Source organism: Crinia signifera, chromosome 1, assembly GCF_055691185.1.
Source record: "Crinia signifera chromosome 1, ASM5569118v1, whole genome shotgun sequence".
Classification (NCBI taxonomy): domain Eukaryota; kingdom Metazoa; phylum Chordata; class Amphibia; order Anura; family Myobatrachidae; genus Crinia; species Crinia signifera.
In genome coordinates this window covers 283300720-283321424 of record NC_139217.1, presented here as the reverse complement: position 1 = coordinate 283321424, position 20705 = coordinate 283300720, and the positions used below count along the sequence as shown (strand labels likewise).

The following is a 20705-nucleotide window of genomic DNA, read 5'->3' as shown; positions in this document are numbered from 1 at the left end:
AAATCAGCTCAAATCGAATACGTTTATGGGCATTTCAAAGTAATGGTGAGGGCTATTCTAACAAAATTTGAAAGCGTGACTACAGGGGGTTATGTAAGTGAATATTGGGTACTTGTTTCCTAGCACGGCCACAACGATTTAGATCGTTGTGGTCGTAAGATAAAAAATCGGATCGATCGCATCGCATGCGATTTGGTCGCATACGATGCGACCGATCCGACCGACCGATTTTTCACCCGATTTTTTTATTTTTTTCACCAGATTATTTTTAATTGCCCCCCCAAATGTTACTAAGTGGGCTAGACCCCACGATAGACGTCAACCCGAAGCGTGGCGAGCGCAGCGAGCCCGCGAGGGGCGGCGGTGCGCGTCCTCCGACCTTTTCATTCCCCTACTATCCACTAGGGCGTGGAGTGAGAATAGAATAGTGTGGCGAGCGCAGCGAGCCCGAAGCGTGGCGAGCGCAGCGAGCCCCGCGAGGGGACGCGTATAACTTCACCGGTATACGCGTCCCCTCGCGGGGCTCGCTGCGCTCGCCACGCTTCGGGCTCGGTGGCTCGCTGCGCTCGCCACACTATTCTATTCTCACTCCACGCCCTAGTGGATAGTAGGGGAATGAAAAGGTCGTAGGACGCGCACCGCCGCCCCTCGCGGGCTCGCTGCGCTCGCCACGCTTCGGGTTGACGTCTATCGTGGGGTCATGGCGGGCACATAAAAAATGTAAAATGGGTCATATTGGCCCATTTCACCTTTTTTATCATTTTTCCCTATGTGAGATGGACTTAATCAAGTCCATCTCATCTTGTGCCATTATAATGGCACAAGACCGACAAGATCCTCCCGATTTCAATGTTAAAAGATTTTTTAACATTGAAGTCTATGGAAAAATCGGGTCAATCGGTCGGTCGCATCGCGGCCGATTTTAATTGGTCGCGACCGACCGATTGACCCGATTTCTGTCAATCAAAGTCAAAAAAGTGTAAAAAATCGGCCACATCGTGAGGATCGTGTCCCTTAATTAAGAGCCACGATCACTCACGATTGTGGCCGTTCTAGGAAACAAGTACCGAATATTGTAATGTATTGTTCAAGACTGTAAACAATTTAACTTAAAATGAATGTATGAATGGTACTAAACATTTTTATACATTTAAAATCTGTTTATTTAAGCATAACCTGCATATAATAGGCTGATAGATGGGAAAATGTTCTTTTGAACATTATCGTTTAAGCCATTGTCAAGAGACTTAAAAGTGTGACCTTGCATATTTGTTAATCCCTGCAGCACTATTATAAACCTAGGAATATTACATAACCCAAAACATTGAGAGATGAAAACACTAACCAAACAACTTCGCATTTAACAAGCGATTTGAATAATGACAGGAGCTGATTGGTTAGTAAATTTGGTTAGTAAATTTTGCTGCAACACTCCAATGGCGTCTACACAGAGCGATTTAAGGGCATTTTCTAAGCGATCTCACTAGATCGCTTAGAAAATTTCCCTACAACACTCCTCATGTAGGGGCCATAGCGATGCGCAGAACCACAATTAAGATCCAGCATGCTGGATAAATCTAGTTAAATCGGTATTCAGGGCCAGCGTTTTCGCCAGAGAACACTGGCCCTCACAGACCACATCGCTGTGCGCCGAGTGATCCGGTTGAGCAATCCTGAGTAATCTACATTGCTCATCAACAACTCCCCGAGTGTAGGCCCCTTTAGCTAGTTGCTCACAACCTCAACCCTCAAGTTTATCCATTCTGTAAAAGCAGATGGCATGATTACAGACCCAACAAAATACATCAACTCACCTGTGCATGAATGCAGAAAACATGAACTAATGGCAACACTTGAGGATTGAAGTTGAGAACCTGTTAGAAAATACCTTTCCAGAGTGATTCATGTAATGAAACAGGTTGTACTCATGGCCTTGAACAAATACTGCTTTTTGATGCACATTTCTCATGTTCATTGCTTGCACCCAGCTCCTGCTATGCTATACCAGTTTATGAAACATTTGGACTTTAAAACTTTGTTAAATAAACTTTTCACAATATGGAAGCATCCATTTTCTGTGTATGTATATGTGTTTATTATATACATGCCCCAGATGGTTAAAATGTAGCCTAGTATTAAATCAAAATCATTAATTTACAAAGTTGTAATGTGTTGAGATCCTCAACATCAAAATGGCGTAGTATGGTAGTAGAGGCAAAGGATGCTTTAACGTATCAGTCCGGACTGCCAGATATTATTCCACTCATCATACAAAACACACAACAACCACCACAGATCATTATATCTACAGCAAATAAATGTAAACAAACACTATACAAGGAGAACTTTTAATGTTGTGTATAACTTGTTGGGTTTTTTTTTTCTCTGATTGTTCAACTGTCCAATTAACCGATGTATAAGTAGTACATACACAAATAGTTCTTACAATTCATTTATATGTCATGCCCTCTCTGAAAATAACAGAGGATGTGATGACCTTTCAAGCCCTGTCATGCCAGCTTCAGAGCAGAAAGACTTACTAAATATTTTTTTATGGGGACGGGATGTTGAAATAAAGTTTATACAGTACAAATAAAAAAACCTCTTTTAATTTATCTTTCAATATGTCACTTGCATTGATACTGGACTGGTTTACATAGATGTGATTTAGGAAAAGCATGGATTAAATAGGTTGGACAGGTTGAAGAGGTTGCACATTCTCGGCTGACATGGAAAAGTAGTAATCACCGAAAAAGGTTACTTAACACACCAAGTGGATTTCATCAAAACCAAAATCATGCAACAACTGTTTTAAAAACCTTTTACTGCAATGTAAAAATTGAAGTAATTGAGCAATTAGAAAGCTATGGATTTCAATTCTCTAAACGGCAAGGAAAAAACAAACAAAATCAAACTTGTGAATACTGTTTTCTAAGTCAGAACAGAAGGTGGCCACTTCACACGCAATAAGGGTTTATTTAAATATCAGTAAAGATTATTTATTTATTGGAAAGAAAGATCTTCCGAATTTACTTTCACAGCATTTACCATGTAAAAAAAAAAAAAAAAGGTTTCTGTGCACTAATTTCAGACTTTAATTATTTGTTGAAGCAGCAAATAATCACCTATCTTTATTTTGGCATTTGCGTCTTATAAGCTTCCTCAAAGCCCTAGAGTTCACACGGCCATAACAGTGTTACCAGGAAAAAAAACAGACCCTCTCTGGTACCACAGGCTATATTCAATACCAAATGTTTATGTCAGAAAGAAAACAGGAAGCAGGGCATTACACTAAATTTCTGGATCTAAGTATACTAGTGAAAAGGTAAAGTGATAACTAGAGAAGTTAGCAGATGGTATCTCAGAAGGGAATAAATGCCTGCTGAAGCTGTATTTTGGTTGCAAATATATATTTTTCTTTTTTTTTTTTGCTCTTTTCCATAATACACGCTGATCGCTGTAACTGCTCAATAAATTGCAGATGTATGCATTGTCCTAGCTTTTCCAATAATTCCCTAACCCACCCACCCTTGACTACCGTACACCAAATATTGTGGATATGAGCCCAAATCATCCCAGTAAATCCAGTGAGCAAAGTTAGTGTAATGCACTGGTGTGAAGTAAGATAAAAAATACAGTCTCTTCTTTTCAATCATCATCAAAGTTTTGCTGTAGGAGAAAATTGGCAGCCAAATTTTCATTCTTCTCGCATGCAAAATAAGCTTGAATCACGAGTCCTTCAGGGAATCCTAGTGCTTTTAGCTGTAGAAATAAATATATATACGTCAATAGCATGTAGTCTAATAGGATAAAAAAAAAAAAAAAAAAAAACTTTTTATCCGAAGCCGTCCTCAAAGCCGCTCATCTGCTGGTATTACCATCAGTTGCAGGAGCGTGCAGTAGCGCTCATCGCTGGGGCATACACACTGGGTGGCTTTGAGCTGAAAGCCACTCAAACATGCTGTTTTGAGCGTCTTTCAGCTCAAAGTCGCCAAGTGTGTATGGGCCTTAAGTTACAGAAAATTTCAACCAGTGGAGCAACAACCAATTTTTGGATTGTGTTGTAACTATTTTTGCAATGCATCCCATAAGAACTTCTCCCTACCATCTTTGCAGTCTCCCATAACAGAAAATTGAGATCTTGGATAGTGCATATTTATTAAACAAAGCAGTATAGCAGGTGGCAAATTACTTACCCTTTCTATAGCTTCTTTTTCCTGAGGTGTAACTTGAATGTAGTTCATATGACCACTTCCAGCCTCCGCAGCTACTCCACCTCCTCTACCTCCACCTCCACCTCCACCTCCTCCTCCTCCACCACCCTGACCACCAGATTCAGAGACTGGATCATTTAACATCTGAATAAACTGTTCCTGGTGTTGACTAATTTGCTGTTACAACAAAAGCAACAAAACAATTGTGTCATTATTTAAGATAACTATGGAAAAAAAACTGGGGAAATTAAAATCTTAAGATATCTAATACCATGCACCTATAACAATTTACAGAAGTTCAGAGACAACAGCACAGGTGTTATGTCTCGCCATTCCTCATTAAGCACAGTGACCAACTGTGATACTGAAGGAGGTCAAGTTGGTCTAGAACACACCCATCACTGCAGAGGTTCTCAATGGGGTTACGATATGGACGGAGCTCCCTAGTCCTTATGGGTTACCAAACTTTCTGTAAAATTAGCTGATACAGCCCCACAGAATAACGCAGCCCAGAATAATGCAGCCAACACCACAGCATAATGCAGCCAACACCTACAATATACTCTGGCATCAGATGTTCTCCTTGTCAATTGGCAAACCCAAACATGTCCATCTGATCTGAAAAGTTGTATTCCTTCACTAAACACATCTTCCGCAGAACCCCATTTCGCTCACTTTTGTCAACATAGGGTAAGGTGAACTGAAAAGACTTATGCATTAACATTTATACTAAAATAATGTGAAAGGGTGTTTTCCCACCCGTTTTGCATTATTTGAGTTAACCTGAATGCATTAAACACATGTGGGAGCAGTTTACGTGAAAAACTGCTCTAATGCAGGGTACACACCTGAACGACAAGGGCCCAATCCCATCAATCTAGATCCAATCCCGACCAATTGGATGTAGATTGTAGGTAGATTGGGCCCTATTTTGCCTGTTCTGATCCGATCCTGATCCAGGGCCCCGCGGGTCAGTCGTTATTCAGATCCTACCTGCAGCAGGTAGGATCTGAAAATGACCATACACCCGGGTGCGGGTCGCGATCGGATCCGAACCCGCTCACTTGTGCATCGTGAGCGTGTTTCAATCCGATCGCGACCGGGTGTATGGTCGTTTTCAGATACTACCTGCTGCAGGTAGGATCTGAATAACGACCGACCCGCGGGGCCCTGGCTCCGCGGGATTGTGAGCGGGTCGCCCTGGTGTGTACCGGGCATAACCCCTTTAATTCACAATTTTCAAGTAACCGGATTGCATTTCCCATTGTTCATATGAGAAATGTGATCTGGACAAATTTACTTAAAACAAATTGTGGAAAAAACATAAGCCCCAGCTTTAACTGGAAAATTCACTGGTCTATAAAACCTGGCTTCTGCACAGAAATTTCTGCCACTAGTAATTAGAAGATGCAGGGACCAAGCCAGCTTGATCAGATAAGTGTCTGGCGCAATGAAGGGGTCGTCTCGATGGGGAGGGAGGTGACAGGTGATGTTACCCGTGTTTGCGCAGCATTTAACTGGGGTATATTTTATGGGGAAAAAAAATGCTACAGAGTGGCATCATAAGGACAGAGCACTCGCAAGGTCTGTCCCTTCATCCATGCAATCAATTATCACATTGCGGATTGGGAAGATATTTACATCTGAGGATGCGGATAGTGATAAATTGGCACATAGATGGATAGGAGGAAGCGAGAGAAAATAAGATTGAAAAAAAGGTGTTAAGTTTAATGCAAGGATAGTGGGAGAAAGTCAGATTTGCAAGGGATGTGTTTCCAGTGGATGGGAAGGCATGGTCCTAAAGATTACATTTTTTAATCCCATCTAGTGGGAATGTAGACTCACTAATTAAACTATGTTGACGGGTGAATAAATAACTCAATCATTTTCATACATACTTTGTATGTCTATATTTGCAGAGTTTAACTTAACCCTTTGAGTGCCTGTCTTCCAAGTTTGTCACCTCAACTTGATCTCTACCGTACCTGCCCCCACCCCAACCGAAATAAAATAAATTATTATTAATAGTCGAGACTTACAATTGAAAAGGAATGCTTATCCATTAAACTTTTAAAAATTAAACCTCCCCCCAAAAGAATCTCTACCTGAATATTTAGACAGATTGTGAATTACTATCATATGAAGGAAATTACCTGCAATAATGAGGGATTTTCCCGTCCTATCTGCTGCAGAAGTGCGGGCAACAAAGAAGGATTTTGTTGTATAATTTGCCTCATCTGTTCAAACTGAGGCTGATTCTGCAAGAAATCAAGGGGATTTCCTAGAAATAAAATAAATGAATAATGTACATTTATCGCACACAAAAATAAAACGCAATTGCATAATCAAGAATTAAAAGTGTGTTGCTGTATTAATCCAAAGTTTTTGCAATCAATTTTGTCCCCGATTAACTCACTAATTTGTCATGATGGCAGAAAACATGCTGCACTTTACTGTGTGTGTGTGTGTGTGTGTGTGTGTGTGTGTGTGTGTGTGATATATATACACACACACATATCTATATACATATACACACACACATATAGAGAGATATAGATAGAGAGAGATATAGAGAATATATATATATATATATATATATATATATATATATATATATATATATATATATATATATATATATAGAGAGAGAGAGATAGAGAGAGATAGAGATATAGGTAGGGAGAGAGATATAGGTAGAGAGAGATATAGGTAGAGAGAGAGATATAGGTAGAGAGAGAGATATAGGTAGAGAGAGAGATATAGGTAGAGAGAGAGATATAGGTAGAGAGAGAGATATAGGTAGAGAGAGAGATATAGGTAGATACACACTGAGGGATTTATTAAGCTTGGAGAAGAGATAAACTGGAGATAAAGCGGAGAAAAAGGTATAAGGAGATAAAGCACCAGCCAATCAGCTGTGTTTGAAAGAGACAGTTGGGAGTTGATTGGCTGGTGCTTTATCTCCTTATACCTTTTTCTCCGCTTTATCTCCAGTTTATCTCTTCTCCAAGCTTAATAAATCTGCCTGACAGTATCTATGAGCCCAAAATGATAAAACCACATATAGCACAATCTTACCTCCTGTTGATGGGGTAGTAGGTGTAGTAGTTGTTGCGACAGCTCCAGCTGCCATTGGCAGAGGCTGTACTGTAGGAGCTGTACTAACTGCCTGGGGAGGCTCAGCAACTGCCTGACCCTCTCGATCCCCTGGGATTCCCTGAAATCAAAAGATAGATCCCAGTAAATCTCAGACTACTGAAAAAGAAGAATGAAGTGTCCCTGGCTTACTCACATATGGATGGGTGATCTCAATGACTGCTCCACTTCCGATGCCTAACGCATTTATACTAGCTCATGATCACCACAGTTAAAAATCTGTATGTTATAGAACCCACAATCTTACATTGTATTTTACACTAAAGAATGTTACATAGTTACATAGTAGGTAAGGCTGAAAAAAGACTTGCGTCCATCTAGTTCAACCTGGTATAGATATCCATTGCTGATTTGGTAGGTTCTGGTATTTTACAGACAAATTATATTTCTTATTTGTACCCATGGATGTTTTTCTCCAGTAAATGTTTGTCCAACTTTGCCTTGAACGCATTTAATGAGCCAGCCGTTACCACCTCTCTGGGAATAGAGTTCCAGAGTTTGACTGTTCTGACCGTAAAGAAATTCTTTCAACTAGCTGAATGAAATCTTTTTTCTTCTAATCTATACTCATGCCCTCGTGTCCTAGATTCCTTTCTAGTAGAAAAGAGGGTGTGTGACAGTTCCTTATATTGGCCCTTGATATACTTGTACATGTTGAGCATGTTCATGGATAATGAATTTGCTTTTTTTTTCTATCATAAATAAATATTGTTAGATTGATGTAGTGGCTTCTCTGTCAATGAAGATATATCATTGACCAATAAACAGTTAATTAAGTCTTTATAATGTTACTGTTAACTAGACATAGCTTTTAAGCTGAATGTAAAACGGATTTTGGTACTTATGTTAGTTGGGCGTCCACTATAGTTAGTACGCTCATACCCCCACTATCCATGTCAGCATGGAGCTGATCTTGTATAGTGTGGCGAGCGCAGCGAGCCACCGAACCGTGGGATGCGGAAAACTAAGCAAATGGCTTAGTGGGCGCCCAACTAACATATAAGTACCCTTATTCCTAACTGAGATCCACTCTAGGTTTTCAACACCCATAAAGACAAAAAGTAAAAAAAAAAAAAGTGCATATAGTCAGCTGCAGTAAAACTTACGGCAAATAATTCAGACTGGTCTATTCAGCATATATCAAAGATAACATTCTGGATGATGGTCTCCTCTCTCCCCTTTAACACTGTGCAATGTGAACACTTTCACTACACTATCAACTAGTGGCCTCCTAATTCATTAGGTTGCTTTCGCAAACATGATAGTTTTGTGGTGGTGTAAATGAGACTGGCGGACCCAAAGTACCATCAGGTCAGTGGAAACAGGATCTCGGTTACTAGGTGCCTTGAGTTGTTTTCCACTAACAAGCACACTTTGCAGCCTGAAGGTGACCTAAAACCACCATGCATAGAGCTGGATTCAGGTTAGATTTCTGATAAATATCCACTTGCAATTTTGCCTGATGCAAGTTCAATAAATCACAGCCATTCCCCTTCTTTGGAACCGGTCTATCAGTCATAGCAGTAAAGATACAGTAACATCCCTTTCACTATAGGTTTTAATTGTTTGTAAGGCAGGGGATACACATTGTTCCCAATTATGCCTGTGGCCCAAGAGTTCAGCTGTCATAATTCCATGGGAGCCTGTTGGATTCCATCAAATATAAACTGCCCATAACAGTAACTGAGTTGGCGCACCCTCCCTGATCAGTACAGGAGGACTGTGCTCCACCTAGTTGCTCTAACATACTAAATCATTGCTACACAGAAGTTAAAAATGGGTGAGCTGCTGGTGTGGTGCTACAGAGGGGAGGATCTTCTGATGTTGTGTAGCCAACTCCTAAGGAGATTGTAGCTGATCATTAATTTAAACCACAGATAGCCCATATACTGACTAAACATATAGAACAAAAAGGTTAAACATGAAACTTACTAATCACTAACCAGTGATAATAAAAAACGAATGTACCTAATGTAAACATTTGAAGCATTAATAAAAAAAATAAAAAAAGTGATAAAAAAATATTTGGGTGGTCGGATATGAGTTTCGGGGAAGTAAGGTAAGACAGCCAAAAGAGGAGGGGGAGGGTTAGACTGCAGAGTATGAAAATTAGGCATCAACAGGGAAGGATGGATGGTAGAGGGGGAGAGGAGTATATTTACTGGACCGTCAGGTTTCCCTCTATTGGGATGCTGGCGTCTGTATTCTGACCACCATCGTCCTATACAACGGTCACCCATATGTATCCCATGTATACATATTGATTTACATTACAAATAAAACAAGTTTTATTTTTCTAAAGGGACAAAAATAGCTTGTGGGAAGAGTATTGCTTACCATAAGGAGGTACTCCACAGCCCTATCTGGGTTGTTGAAACTGGCTCGAAGGGCTGCAATAACTTGCTCTCGCTCATAACCCATAGACATGATCTCTGTTACCATATTCTCATAAGATTGACCTGTTACTTAGGAAACACAGCAAATATAAATGGAGTTTAACATCTAGTATAAGCATCTATAATAGTATATTCAATAAATTCGCTTAAGCTGGAATCTAAATTTTGTTGAATAATAAATCTCAGCTAAAACTATTAAAAAACCCTTTTGTGACAAACAGGTTTAAATCGGTAAGACATAACACTCAGGGATCCTCATGTTTGGGTTTATGATTGTACATTGACAATAATACACAAATATGGAACTTCATTTGTACAGGATGCAGTGCAATACAATATTTTTCTCCTCAGCTGGAGACCAGACATGTTTGGTATGTGCTACTATCATAAAACAGAACACACACACACACACACCAGGGAATGGAATCATTGGATAGACAAGCATTAGGTCAACACAGGGTTTTTCCCGTTTTTTTTTGTCCCGAACGTCGACATGGACACTAAAAAAAAAGTGCACCTCTACGCTCGCCATGCTTTCGCTACACTCGGCACACTATTTTATTCTCCCTCCATGCCCTAGTGGATGGTATGGCATGAAATACCGCCTGTTGGCACATGTCGGCTCAGAAAAAAAAAAAGTGAAAACCCCATGTCGACCTTGTGGTGTCGACCTAATGCTTTCCTATCTAGTGACCGTATCCCACAACAGAAATATGAATTGCTCATCTTCAAGTCAGACTATGTACCAACTAGAATATGGAGTTTAGTAAAAACAAGACAAAAAAATGACAACCTATCAAAAAAGACATTTTGGAGAACCAGGACAGGTACTAACCTCCGGAAACGTGTTGATGCAGCACATTTGAGAGGTAATCCAACCCGCCTACTGTACATTCTATCAGACACAGACATATCAAAATTTTATGATAACCTCTACTCTTCAAAAGCATAGCCTGTAAGTACCATCGCCTAGGTATATTGTTTTCCCTAATTTATCACTTCTAAACAGAATCTATAATATTATAAACCTACGAAATATAATGCATTCACTACTTTAAAATGGCAGAACATGCAAAGTAACACTCATAAGACAATACATTATATTGCAGCTTGCATTGGTGCTCCTGAGGACAACTGCTTACATAGACTGCAAGAGGAATGGTAGCAGCCCCAGGAACATGCCTTGGGTATGTATGTATTTTTATAAGTAATTGGTTTAATTTTAGATGTTTACACCTTGTTTTAGTAATACTGTTCTCACTTAAAAAAAAAATTTATGTAACAAATTAACACCGTAATAGAATACACACTAAACTGTTGCAAAGTACAGTAATAGTGTGTACACACGGGGCGATATGGCTTCCGATGCTGCCGATATAGTGAAGATCGGAAGCCATATCGGCAGTGAAATAGAGAGGGCAGCCAAGACTATACAGTGCAGATCTGCACTATAGTCTAAATTGTCCCTCTGCATGCATGCCGTGAGATGCGAGTCCCGATACGATCTGATCGTATCGGGACTTGCATCTCACAGTATATCCTGCCATGTGTACACACCTTAAGGCTCTGAATTTCACTCAGTTGTTTGTACATGTCTTGTCCAGGTCTTCTATAGAAATGGCTCTGTAGAATGCAACCAGCTTAGCGGCTTTTTCATTTGGCAACATGTTGCGTGTTTTGGATTGTACAAAATCATACATTGAAAAAAATCCTTTCAATTCCTGCACTTGATGAAACTGCAGTGAACATCTGTTTCAGACGACTTACTAAGTGTCTAACTGAAGTGGAACTGCGTTGGGCATCCACCAGACTAGAGTAGATAGTTGGCGTAAAGTGTCTACTTCAAACATGTATGGTGCAAATGGTTTCATTGATACACAAAAGTTGATGGCTCACATAATTTGATGATTGGCGTGAACAAACCATATAGCAGTCTCAATTTCAGCAGGACTAAGCCCCCCCCAGATCAAGTAGATCAGCTAGCAGGGGGGCATCTGAGTGCAATTTTAGATATTGCCTTTGCCACTTACTACACTGCTGTGATGACCAATCTCTTCAAGATCATCTTCTTTCACACTTGTATGACCTAACTGATATCGTACCTATACGTCTGTCGCTTTCTAAAGCAAACGTTGTAGTTAATCATTTGATGTAAAATGGTGCGATTTTCATCATGCAACCCTACAACTGGGTGGTCCAGCAGCATCTAGCAGCTGCCAGTTGTTGAAGGGTGTGTACCTTCAAATCTACAAGACTGATTAGCACATATTTTCACATCCTAACAGTGCAGTAATCTTACCTCAAAGACAAGTATGGACCTTTAACAAATGTATGGAAATAGCTTCTGCGGTACATGGGAGACAGACAGTAATGGTAAAACCACTACTTGAGCAGGGGACAGAATTGAAGAGAAGAGATTCTCTGGATAGATAGAGAGATATAGAGAGAGAGATATAGAGAGAGAGAGATAAAGAGAGAGAGAGAGAGAGAGAGAGAGAGAGAGAGAGAGAGAGAGAGAGAGAGAGAGAGAGAGAGAGAGAGAGAGAGAGAGAGAGAGAGAGAGAGAGAGAGAGAGAGAGAGAGATTTTTTTTCTTCATTTATTTTAAAACCAACTTCCTGCCACTGACAATCTATTTTTTTAGATTAAAATGTTATGTAACCTCACTCGGACCACCTTAAACCTTTTATTTTCGGCATAGAAAACCTAGGTACAGAAAAAGGTCTTAATTATTTTATATATTATTTTCTAGTGCCATGGTTTGGCAAATACATTTAGCACTGGGGTAGCCAAATCCAGTCCTCGAGAGCTACCAACAGTTAATGTTTTCCAGATCTCCTCACAGAATCACAAGTTAAGTAATTAGCTCCACCTCTGGATCTTTTAAAATGTGTTCGCGAGTATTGAGTGCACCTGTGCAGCAGCTAGGTTGTCTGGAAAATGGACTGTTGGTAGCTCTCAAGGACTGGAGATGGCTACCCCTGATTTAGCACATTCAATTAACTTAATTTTTTTCACAAACTAAATGACCAGTACAATGAAGATATAACGTTGCTTTACATATTTAATAAGAAATCAGAATAACCGGATTTGGATCCTCATGACGCTACTGACCATGGAACAGCCATGTTTTCAAGCAGCAATTTATGTTAAAAATGGTTGGTAATATTTCCCTTAGCAGTTCTGCTGCAGTAATACGAAGGAAATACAACATTTTCTACTTTTTTGCATACTAAATACAAAGCTGTGGTTTTTTTTTTTTAAATACAATGTATCCAGAGAGCAACAGCCATGCAATCTTCATTATGTGCACAACAAAGATTCTTATGCCATATATACTCTGTTTATCTAGCTTTCCAAGATAAAGGGAAGAAAGAAAGCAATACCAACTTTACTTTTTACATAAATCCTTTTAAATCACATTTATTGAAACACTGGGGGAATTTTCTTCCTAACTGGGTATAATAGCATTGTGACCAAAAGTTTGACTATGTTTCTTACATATGCACAACATTCCTTAATGTTCTATAGCAAATACAAATGCAAAGCCTATTACTAGGTTTATGGCAGGTCCCCAACCACTGTGTTTGAGTGGTTTGCAGAATTTCGACACAGGAGATGAGAAGTACTGTGGCTAACAAAGTCAAAAGGAGGTGACTTGGTGACACCCCGTGCTGGCCAGGTCTGATGGTCAAAAACCGTCTGGGAGATTATCAGTGGTGAGGAATCATGTATCTAGTTTCGACCAGTGATCAAACCATCAGCCCAGTTGACCCCAGATGTAGGTGCGCCACCACAGACATCCTGACATGAGCACAGCGTGACCAAGCAGATGTCTGTTTTTGTGGCCAAGACTAGTCTTTTAGCGACTGTTGCACTCATGCAAAAGTGCATTATCACTGCTAATGCCTGCTTAAAATGCTGGAAGCTATTTCCATGTGCCATTTAAGAACTCATGCTCTGTGCCCTTCTCCATCACAATGCACCTGTCAAAAAGTCCAGGAAAGTGGTTGATTTTCTGGCCCATGAATGCATCCAGGAGCTTAGTCATCCTCCCTACAGTCCTGACCTGGAACCCTGCGATGACTTCTTGTTCTAATAAATCAAGATGTCTGGAACTGGTAGTTGCAGTAGATAGCCTTCATTCAGCAAGCCTTCATTCAGCATATAAAAATATATACATATGCTTCAGACTGGTCTAGCTGCTTTACCAAGTTGTTTGAACTTTGTACAGACTCAAAAATGTTAAAAAAGTTTAATGCTTACGATTTTTGAATAGTTACATTTCTGGATGCACAAAAAGTATTGTGTGCTATGCCATTTTGAATAAATGATAACACTTTCGGTACTGACAGTACATGTAGTCTCCTACCTTACCTCAACATATGTAAGCATTGCAACAAATGAGAAGCAAATGCATTAAATAATGCAAAAAAAGTTTGGTACTTGTTACCTAGCACGGCGCCCCCCGATTTTGATCGTAGTACATCTTATACAATCGCATGCAATGCGATTTTTAATTGTACAAGCACCCTGGATGGGTGCTTACAATGTTAAATGCATATCAACACCAACCCGAAGCGTGGCGAGTGCAGCGAGCCCGCAAGGGGCAGCGGTACGTGGCCTCCGACCTTTTCATACCCCCACTATCCACATCGGCGTGGAGTTTATTTTAGATAGTGTGGCGAGCGCAGCAAGCCCGAAGCATGATGAGCGCATCGAGGGGACACTGATTACTTTACATTTACATTATATTCTGTGCGCGCCACGCTTCGGGCTCGTATTCCGCGTGCACTCGCCACGCTTCCAGCTCGGTGGCTCGCCACGCTATCTAAAGTCAACTCCACACCAACGTGGATAGTGGGGGTATGAAAAGGTCGGAGGACGCATACCGCTGCCCCTCGCGGGCTCACTGCGCTCGCCAGACTTTGGATTGGCGTTGACAATGGGGGTGCATTTAACACTGTAAGAACCCATCAGGGTGCTTGTACAATTAAAAATCGCATTGCATGCCATTTGCTGGCACTCAATGCTATGCGATATTTCATTGTACAAGCACTCCTGTTAATTTAACGGGAATATCGCATCGCACACCACTAAGTACGGTATGCGATGGGCGCCATGCTAGGAAACAAGTACCAGCAAAAGCATAAATAAGTAAACATTCCTGACATGAATGGCTTGTGGCGACATTTATAGTACATATTCATGCAAGTGTTTAAGATGTAAAACAATTAGCATGCAAAGAAAACAAATTACAAGCAAATGTCATTGTCATGTACAAATCATGCTAATGTATTACTACATTAAATACTGATGCCTTGAGTTTCTAAAAAGTAAGGTTTAGAGCAGCTTCCTTAAAATCATCCCAAACTTATCAGAAGCCCTTTGCAGATGGAATACACTTATAAAGGAAATGTCAGTTACCAAGACATATGTACAGCTTTAAGTCTAAACGCAAAGTTTAGCTGGTTTATTGTCAGATCTCCTCTAAAGAGGCTGCCATGCTCTATGCGGCAGTACGGATGTTGTAATGGTTAGCATTACTGCCTCACAGCACTGAGGTCATGGATTCTATTCCCACCATGGCTCTAACTGTGCAGAGTTTGTATATTCTCCCCGTACTTGCGTGGGGGTACTCCGGTTTCCTCCCACAATCCAAAAATATACTGGTAGGCTAATTAACCCTAGAATGTCTGTGTGCGTGTACATGTGGAATGGAATATAGATTGTAAGCTCCACTGGGGCAGGGACTGATGTGAATGTTCAAATATACTCTGTAAAGCAATGCGGAATATGCGCTATATAAGAAACTGTTAATAATAATAATATGCCAAACATAAAACAAATGTTGAGTAAAGATGGCATAACGGAATTGTGAGTGCAGCAAGGTAACATTTATTAATAAATGTTAAAAACCCACTAGGGCAGTGGTTCTCAAACTGTAGGTCCTGACCACAAAGTGGTTACCGACCTTCTCAGCATGGGGTCGCGACTCCATGTTGCTGACCATCAGACTGATGACTTTTCTACTCTGTCAGTGATTAGAGGAGTATGAAAAATCTTTTTGAATTGTCTGTTATTTTAGACTCCTCCCATCATTTTCTACCTCCACAATGCTGCCATGTATGTGCTGTCTGCTTCCTACACATGTGATGTGATGACTTTCTGCAGTAACTTGCTGGGGTCCTGTAAATATTTTTTATTATCTGATGGGGTCCCGAAGCAAAATAGTTTAAAGGACCCCTGCACTAGGGCATGGTCAGAATTTTGAGCGGTAATTCATCAAGCTACAGATTACAGTGCACCTAAATGAATCCGAAAGTCTCATTCAAGTTCTCATCTCTTTTGCATACATATATATTTGTGATAACTAAAGAACAATACATCCAAACTGTGTTCATAGCACGTTGCCCATGTGAAACTTACCAAGAGCGCTTGTGGCATCCTCGAAAAGTGATGGTCTAGAAGAATCACTGGGTATGCTATAGTAATGAAATAATGTATGATTTAATTTGTGTTACTGTTCTAGTATTAGGAAAACATGAACTGTACACAAACAAATTCCCCATCCCCAAATCCAATATGAAAAGAAAATTGTTAAAAAAAAAAAAAATTAATGGAATTGCCCTTCAGCTGGAATACCTAAAGCATAGCACTATTCCTTCACCTGGCCATCCCCCCCAGAGATAAGAGAAAAGGCACCTAACAAGTTTAATGCAGCACCCCATAAAGAGAGGGGGGGCAATGTGGGGACTGTAATTAAACAATTCAACTACCTTCAGCATCAGTGTGTGGCCGATTATGTAAAATTACAGTAAAGCCACATTAATCCTTTAACTTTATGAAGTAGAGAGGTAAAAGGGAACACTGATGTAGCTGTCTATGCTTTTAGCTGACTTTCCCCCTAGTAGTCTTTAAAGACCTAGCAAACATGGCTAATAAAAGGAAAGTAAGACACCAGATATAGTTTAGTCCTACCCACCTACAACTGAATAACTTTGTGAAACAAGAAGTTGAAATCTGATAATTAACTGCTTTGTTCCAATCCGTTTTGGGGAAATTCACTAACAAAAATGACAGAAAAGTAGACTTCAAAAGTTCCTGAAAGGCTGTGCAGAGGACACACGTACCTTAACTCAGTAGAAGTAGGGCTCACTGTTTCCTCAGGACTGTCAGTCTTTTCTTCAGCCTTCTCTTCAGTAGGAGCAGGGGTTGGGGTGTTTACTGTTACAAATGGACTAGGTATAGGAATGTTAGGCAGTGGGTAAGGGAGGGATAGTGGGGCATTGGTACGGGCAAGTGGTGTATATGTCAGGGGGGGTGATGAAGGGGCAGCAGTTGCAGTGCTGGAAGGCTGGCTTGGTGCTGCAGTTGGTGCTGAAGGACAAGATGCTGCTTTTGGCTAGAGAGAGATAACAGTGTCTGGTTTGAGATCAAACTTCTTTCAGCTTCGAGTCAAGTGGTTTTGTGATTACTACAGTCCATATGTTAATAAAAATGCCTACTACGAGACTAGGTCAGTGATGGCTAAGCTTGAAACTCCAGCTGTTGCTGAACTACACATCCCAGCATGCCCTGCATCAGTTTTACTATTTGGCCATGCTAAAACTGATGCAGGGCATGCTGGGATGTGTAGTTCAGCAACAGCTGGAGTGTCAATGTTAGCCATCACTGGACTAGGTAAATCAAGGCTGCATACTGCATATATCCCAGCTCTGCCCGTAGATCCAATTTTCCCTCCGTGCCCTCTGATATACTACTTAATCGTTGGTAGCCCAAACTTCACATTGCGAATGAGGCATTACTAAGCATTGTTACACTGCAGACATTGTTATGCAGGGTTATGCCCGGTACACACCAGGACGATGGTGCTCGTGAGCGGGTCTTCACAGGAACGTATGACCCGCTCATGAGCTGACGGGGCCGCCGAAACGCCGCAAAAATGTGATCGTGACCCACCCACTGCAATGGTCGGTTCTGAGATCCTACCTGCAGCAGGTAGGATCTCAGAAAAGACTGACCCACGGGGCCGTGCATCGGATCGGGATCGCATCAAAAGTACATTGAAATGGCCCAAAACATGGCCAATTTACATACAATCGGTCGAGATTGTATCTAAATTGACTAGTTTTGGGCCATATCATCCTGGTGTGTACCCCAAGCTAAATAAACACATACGAGTATAGAGTGCGCTATGTGATATCCACCACCCTTTTGTATGTAATACTATACTCTCCTCTGTCCTCCAATAACAGGGAGGACAAATAGAGAGCTGCTGCTATTCCTAGCAGGCGAAAGTCAAATTTTGTGTGTGTGAATATATATATATATATATATATAGGAAGAAAGGGCACTCAGGGTCTTTTGCAGGGTGAAAAAACAGGGACTGTTTATTCAGTCATAGGAACGTCCGGACGTTCCTACGACTGAATAAACAGTCCCTGTTTTTTCACCCTGCAAAAGACCCTGAGTGCCCTTTCTTCCTAACAGTATCTACAAGGGGCTGAAAGGTCCCTATTGTTGGCACCGGGGCACATCAACAACTCTTTGGCTACTTTTAAGCCCTGTTGTGCCGGATCCATCCTCTGTGTATGTATGTATGTATGTATGTATGTATGTATGTATGTATGTATGTATGTATGTATGTATGTATGTATGTATGTATGTATGTATGTATGTATATATATATATATATATATATATATATATATATATATATATATCTATATATCTATATATCTATAGATAGAGAAAGAGAGAGAGACAGACACACACCAAGTGCTGAAGAACATTTAAATAGACCTAATGCATACAATTTGATAACAATTCTGATCATGTTCACAATATGCCCTAGCAGTTGCAAGAAATGACGCATTCTGCCCTCCAAATAAAGATTTGTGCAATAAAGTTTTGTTTCTTTAAAAAATGTTAAACCAAAATACATTTTCTTAAACAATATTTAAAGTTAGAGCAGCATTAAGGTCAGTTTCAAAACATTACTTACTTTTGTCACCATAACCACTACAAAATTCTTCTCGTCAATTTTATATTCTTTAAGTGCTGTTTCATCATTAAGGATTTTACCTAAATAAGAAAAAGGGGGATAAGATTAAACATCTGTTAACTATATGTATTATATAATATTACAGTCTGTCAGTCTAGCAGCCTTGTTGGGACAGTTCAGCGTCCCATAATGCTGGGTACATGCACAAAGAATTATCTGTCCAATCTGGTTACAACAAAAATCTGGCAATATATAGGAGCAAATAACAATCAACCATTTGCTCCCAAATGCTGGAAATTTTTAGGATAAATTAAACAGCTTTTACCAATTAGTCTGAATGAACATTGTCTGTTTTCCAGTTTTTGGGAACAAATGTTTATTTATCATATGCTTCAGATTTTTGGTTCCACCAGATAGATTGTACAGATAAATCTTTAAATGTTTACCCAGCTTTGGAGCCTTGAGCGGCTGTTGAGTTTCCAAAATCGATGGGCTAATTATCATGTTCCAATTACTAACAATCCATTTATGGGCTATATTTACCTGCATAAATTAATTTTTGGCCAGCAACAGGAAATGCATCCTTCCCCTTTTCAAGTTCAATTTTCTCCTTCAAAGCTTTCACCTATTAAAAAACATAATGCAGAGAATTTAGTGTTTAATAAACTAATTTCATCATGTCACATACAAGAAAAAAGTAACATTTACTCCCCAAAAAAAGTAATTGGATTTCTCAGTTATAAAGTGCAACATAGTACAGTTCTAAAAATTATCACAAAGCAAATTCAGGTACTTTTTCAATATGTGGTAACCTGTAAATACCATGAAGCTGCAGAGTGTCTAAAATGCCTGTGAAAGCATATTAAGATACCATTCCAAAAGGTGCCAAGCAAATATATTAAATTTAAGGCCCATACAAACTATCTGATAAATAAACGTACTACTACTACTACCTGATGTAACCGCGGGGACCCAGCAGGGAGGCAAGCATCAGCACACTTGCCGATGCCTGCTCCAAGGTGAGAGATGGCAGGGGCGGCAGCATGTCCGTCGTTAACAATGACTTCCCTTGTCCGGACATGCTTGGACAAGGGAGGTGGTCATTAACGGCACGCGGGAGTGTGCATCGTTCACAGAGAGTGTACACTAGGTCATTTCTGAGCGATAGTGTGACCAATTCTGAGACTATGGAATATGGGGCTTTAGAGTTCTCTGTGTTAATAAAATAAGACAACTGATGAGAATCAATAAAATTACAGTTCTTTAATAAGAAATTCAATTTTAATAACCAAGATTCTCTAATGTATCACTTGAATAATCTAAAACAAGACATGAATAGTGTTTACTATAGGATTTTTTAGGGAAGAGTACTGACCATCAGGCAGGGTGCTTTTTTTTTTTTTTTTTTTTAATCGGGAGGGCACAAGTTAAATAAAAAAATTGTATATAATATAGGGGGGGACCACCGACGTTCACTGACTCCCTCGCAGTCGGACTCCCTCCCCGCCCGAACCCCCCCCCCCCCCTTAATCCTGCCCATCTCCCTGAAGCGGAGACGTGCAGGGTGCCGCTGCCACGCCGTTCTCGTCAGCGAGGCTGCTCTGGCGAGAGCCGGACAGTATTGAGAGGGGCTCCATCTGTATTCTGTCATAATGACAATTAAACATTATGGCACACACTATAATGCCTCTTACACATTATACCACACACCACAACCCCCGTTACACATGATGGCACACCGAAAGTTCTCAGAATCATGTCAGTGCAGTGGGGTGCAGCGTAAGGGCATACAATGCCACAAAAAAAAAGGCAAAGTGCATTTTGAGGTTTTAAAAATGGGTAAGGTGCGGCACCCTGCAAAAGAAGCAACATTACATGAACAATATCTATGAGAGATGGATCAGTAAACAAAATGTCCTCCCAAAAAAAGTAA

At 40.3% G+C, this 20705-nt stretch overlaps 1 protein-coding gene across 3 annotated transcripts in view; it reads right to left on the bottom strand.

Annotated features, from left to right (window-relative positions):
- Positions 1–2334: 2334 nt before the first annotated feature.
- Positions 2335–20705, bottom strand: part of RAD23B (RAD23 nucleotide excision repair protein B) — a 29094-nt gene continuing 10723 nt past the window's right edge. The window contains exons 2-11 of one of the 3 annotated variants that reach the window (XM_083185047.1): positions 19316–19397; positions 18773–18852; positions 16899–17170; positions 16195–16250; positions 10602–10661; positions 9708–9829; positions 7293–7431; positions 6368–6495; positions 4197–4391; positions 2335–3762 (exon numbers count right to left, since the gene is read on the bottom strand). In XM_083185047.1, the coding sequence (XP_083041173.1) occupies positions 3649–3762; positions 4197–4391; positions 6368–6495; positions 7293–7431; positions 9708–9829; positions 10602–10661; positions 16195–16250; positions 16899–17170; positions 18773–18852; positions 19316–19397 (1248 nt within the window). In that variant the 3' untranslated portion in view covers positions 2335–3648. Of the gene's footprint in view, positions 3763–4196; positions 4392–6367; positions 6496–7292; positions 7432–9707; positions 9836–10601; positions 10662–16194; positions 16251–16898; positions 17171–18772; positions 18853–19315; positions 19398–20705 lie in introns of all 3 variants that reach the window. The other 2 variants (XM_083185063.1, XM_083185054.1) reach the window with 2 other exon arrangements.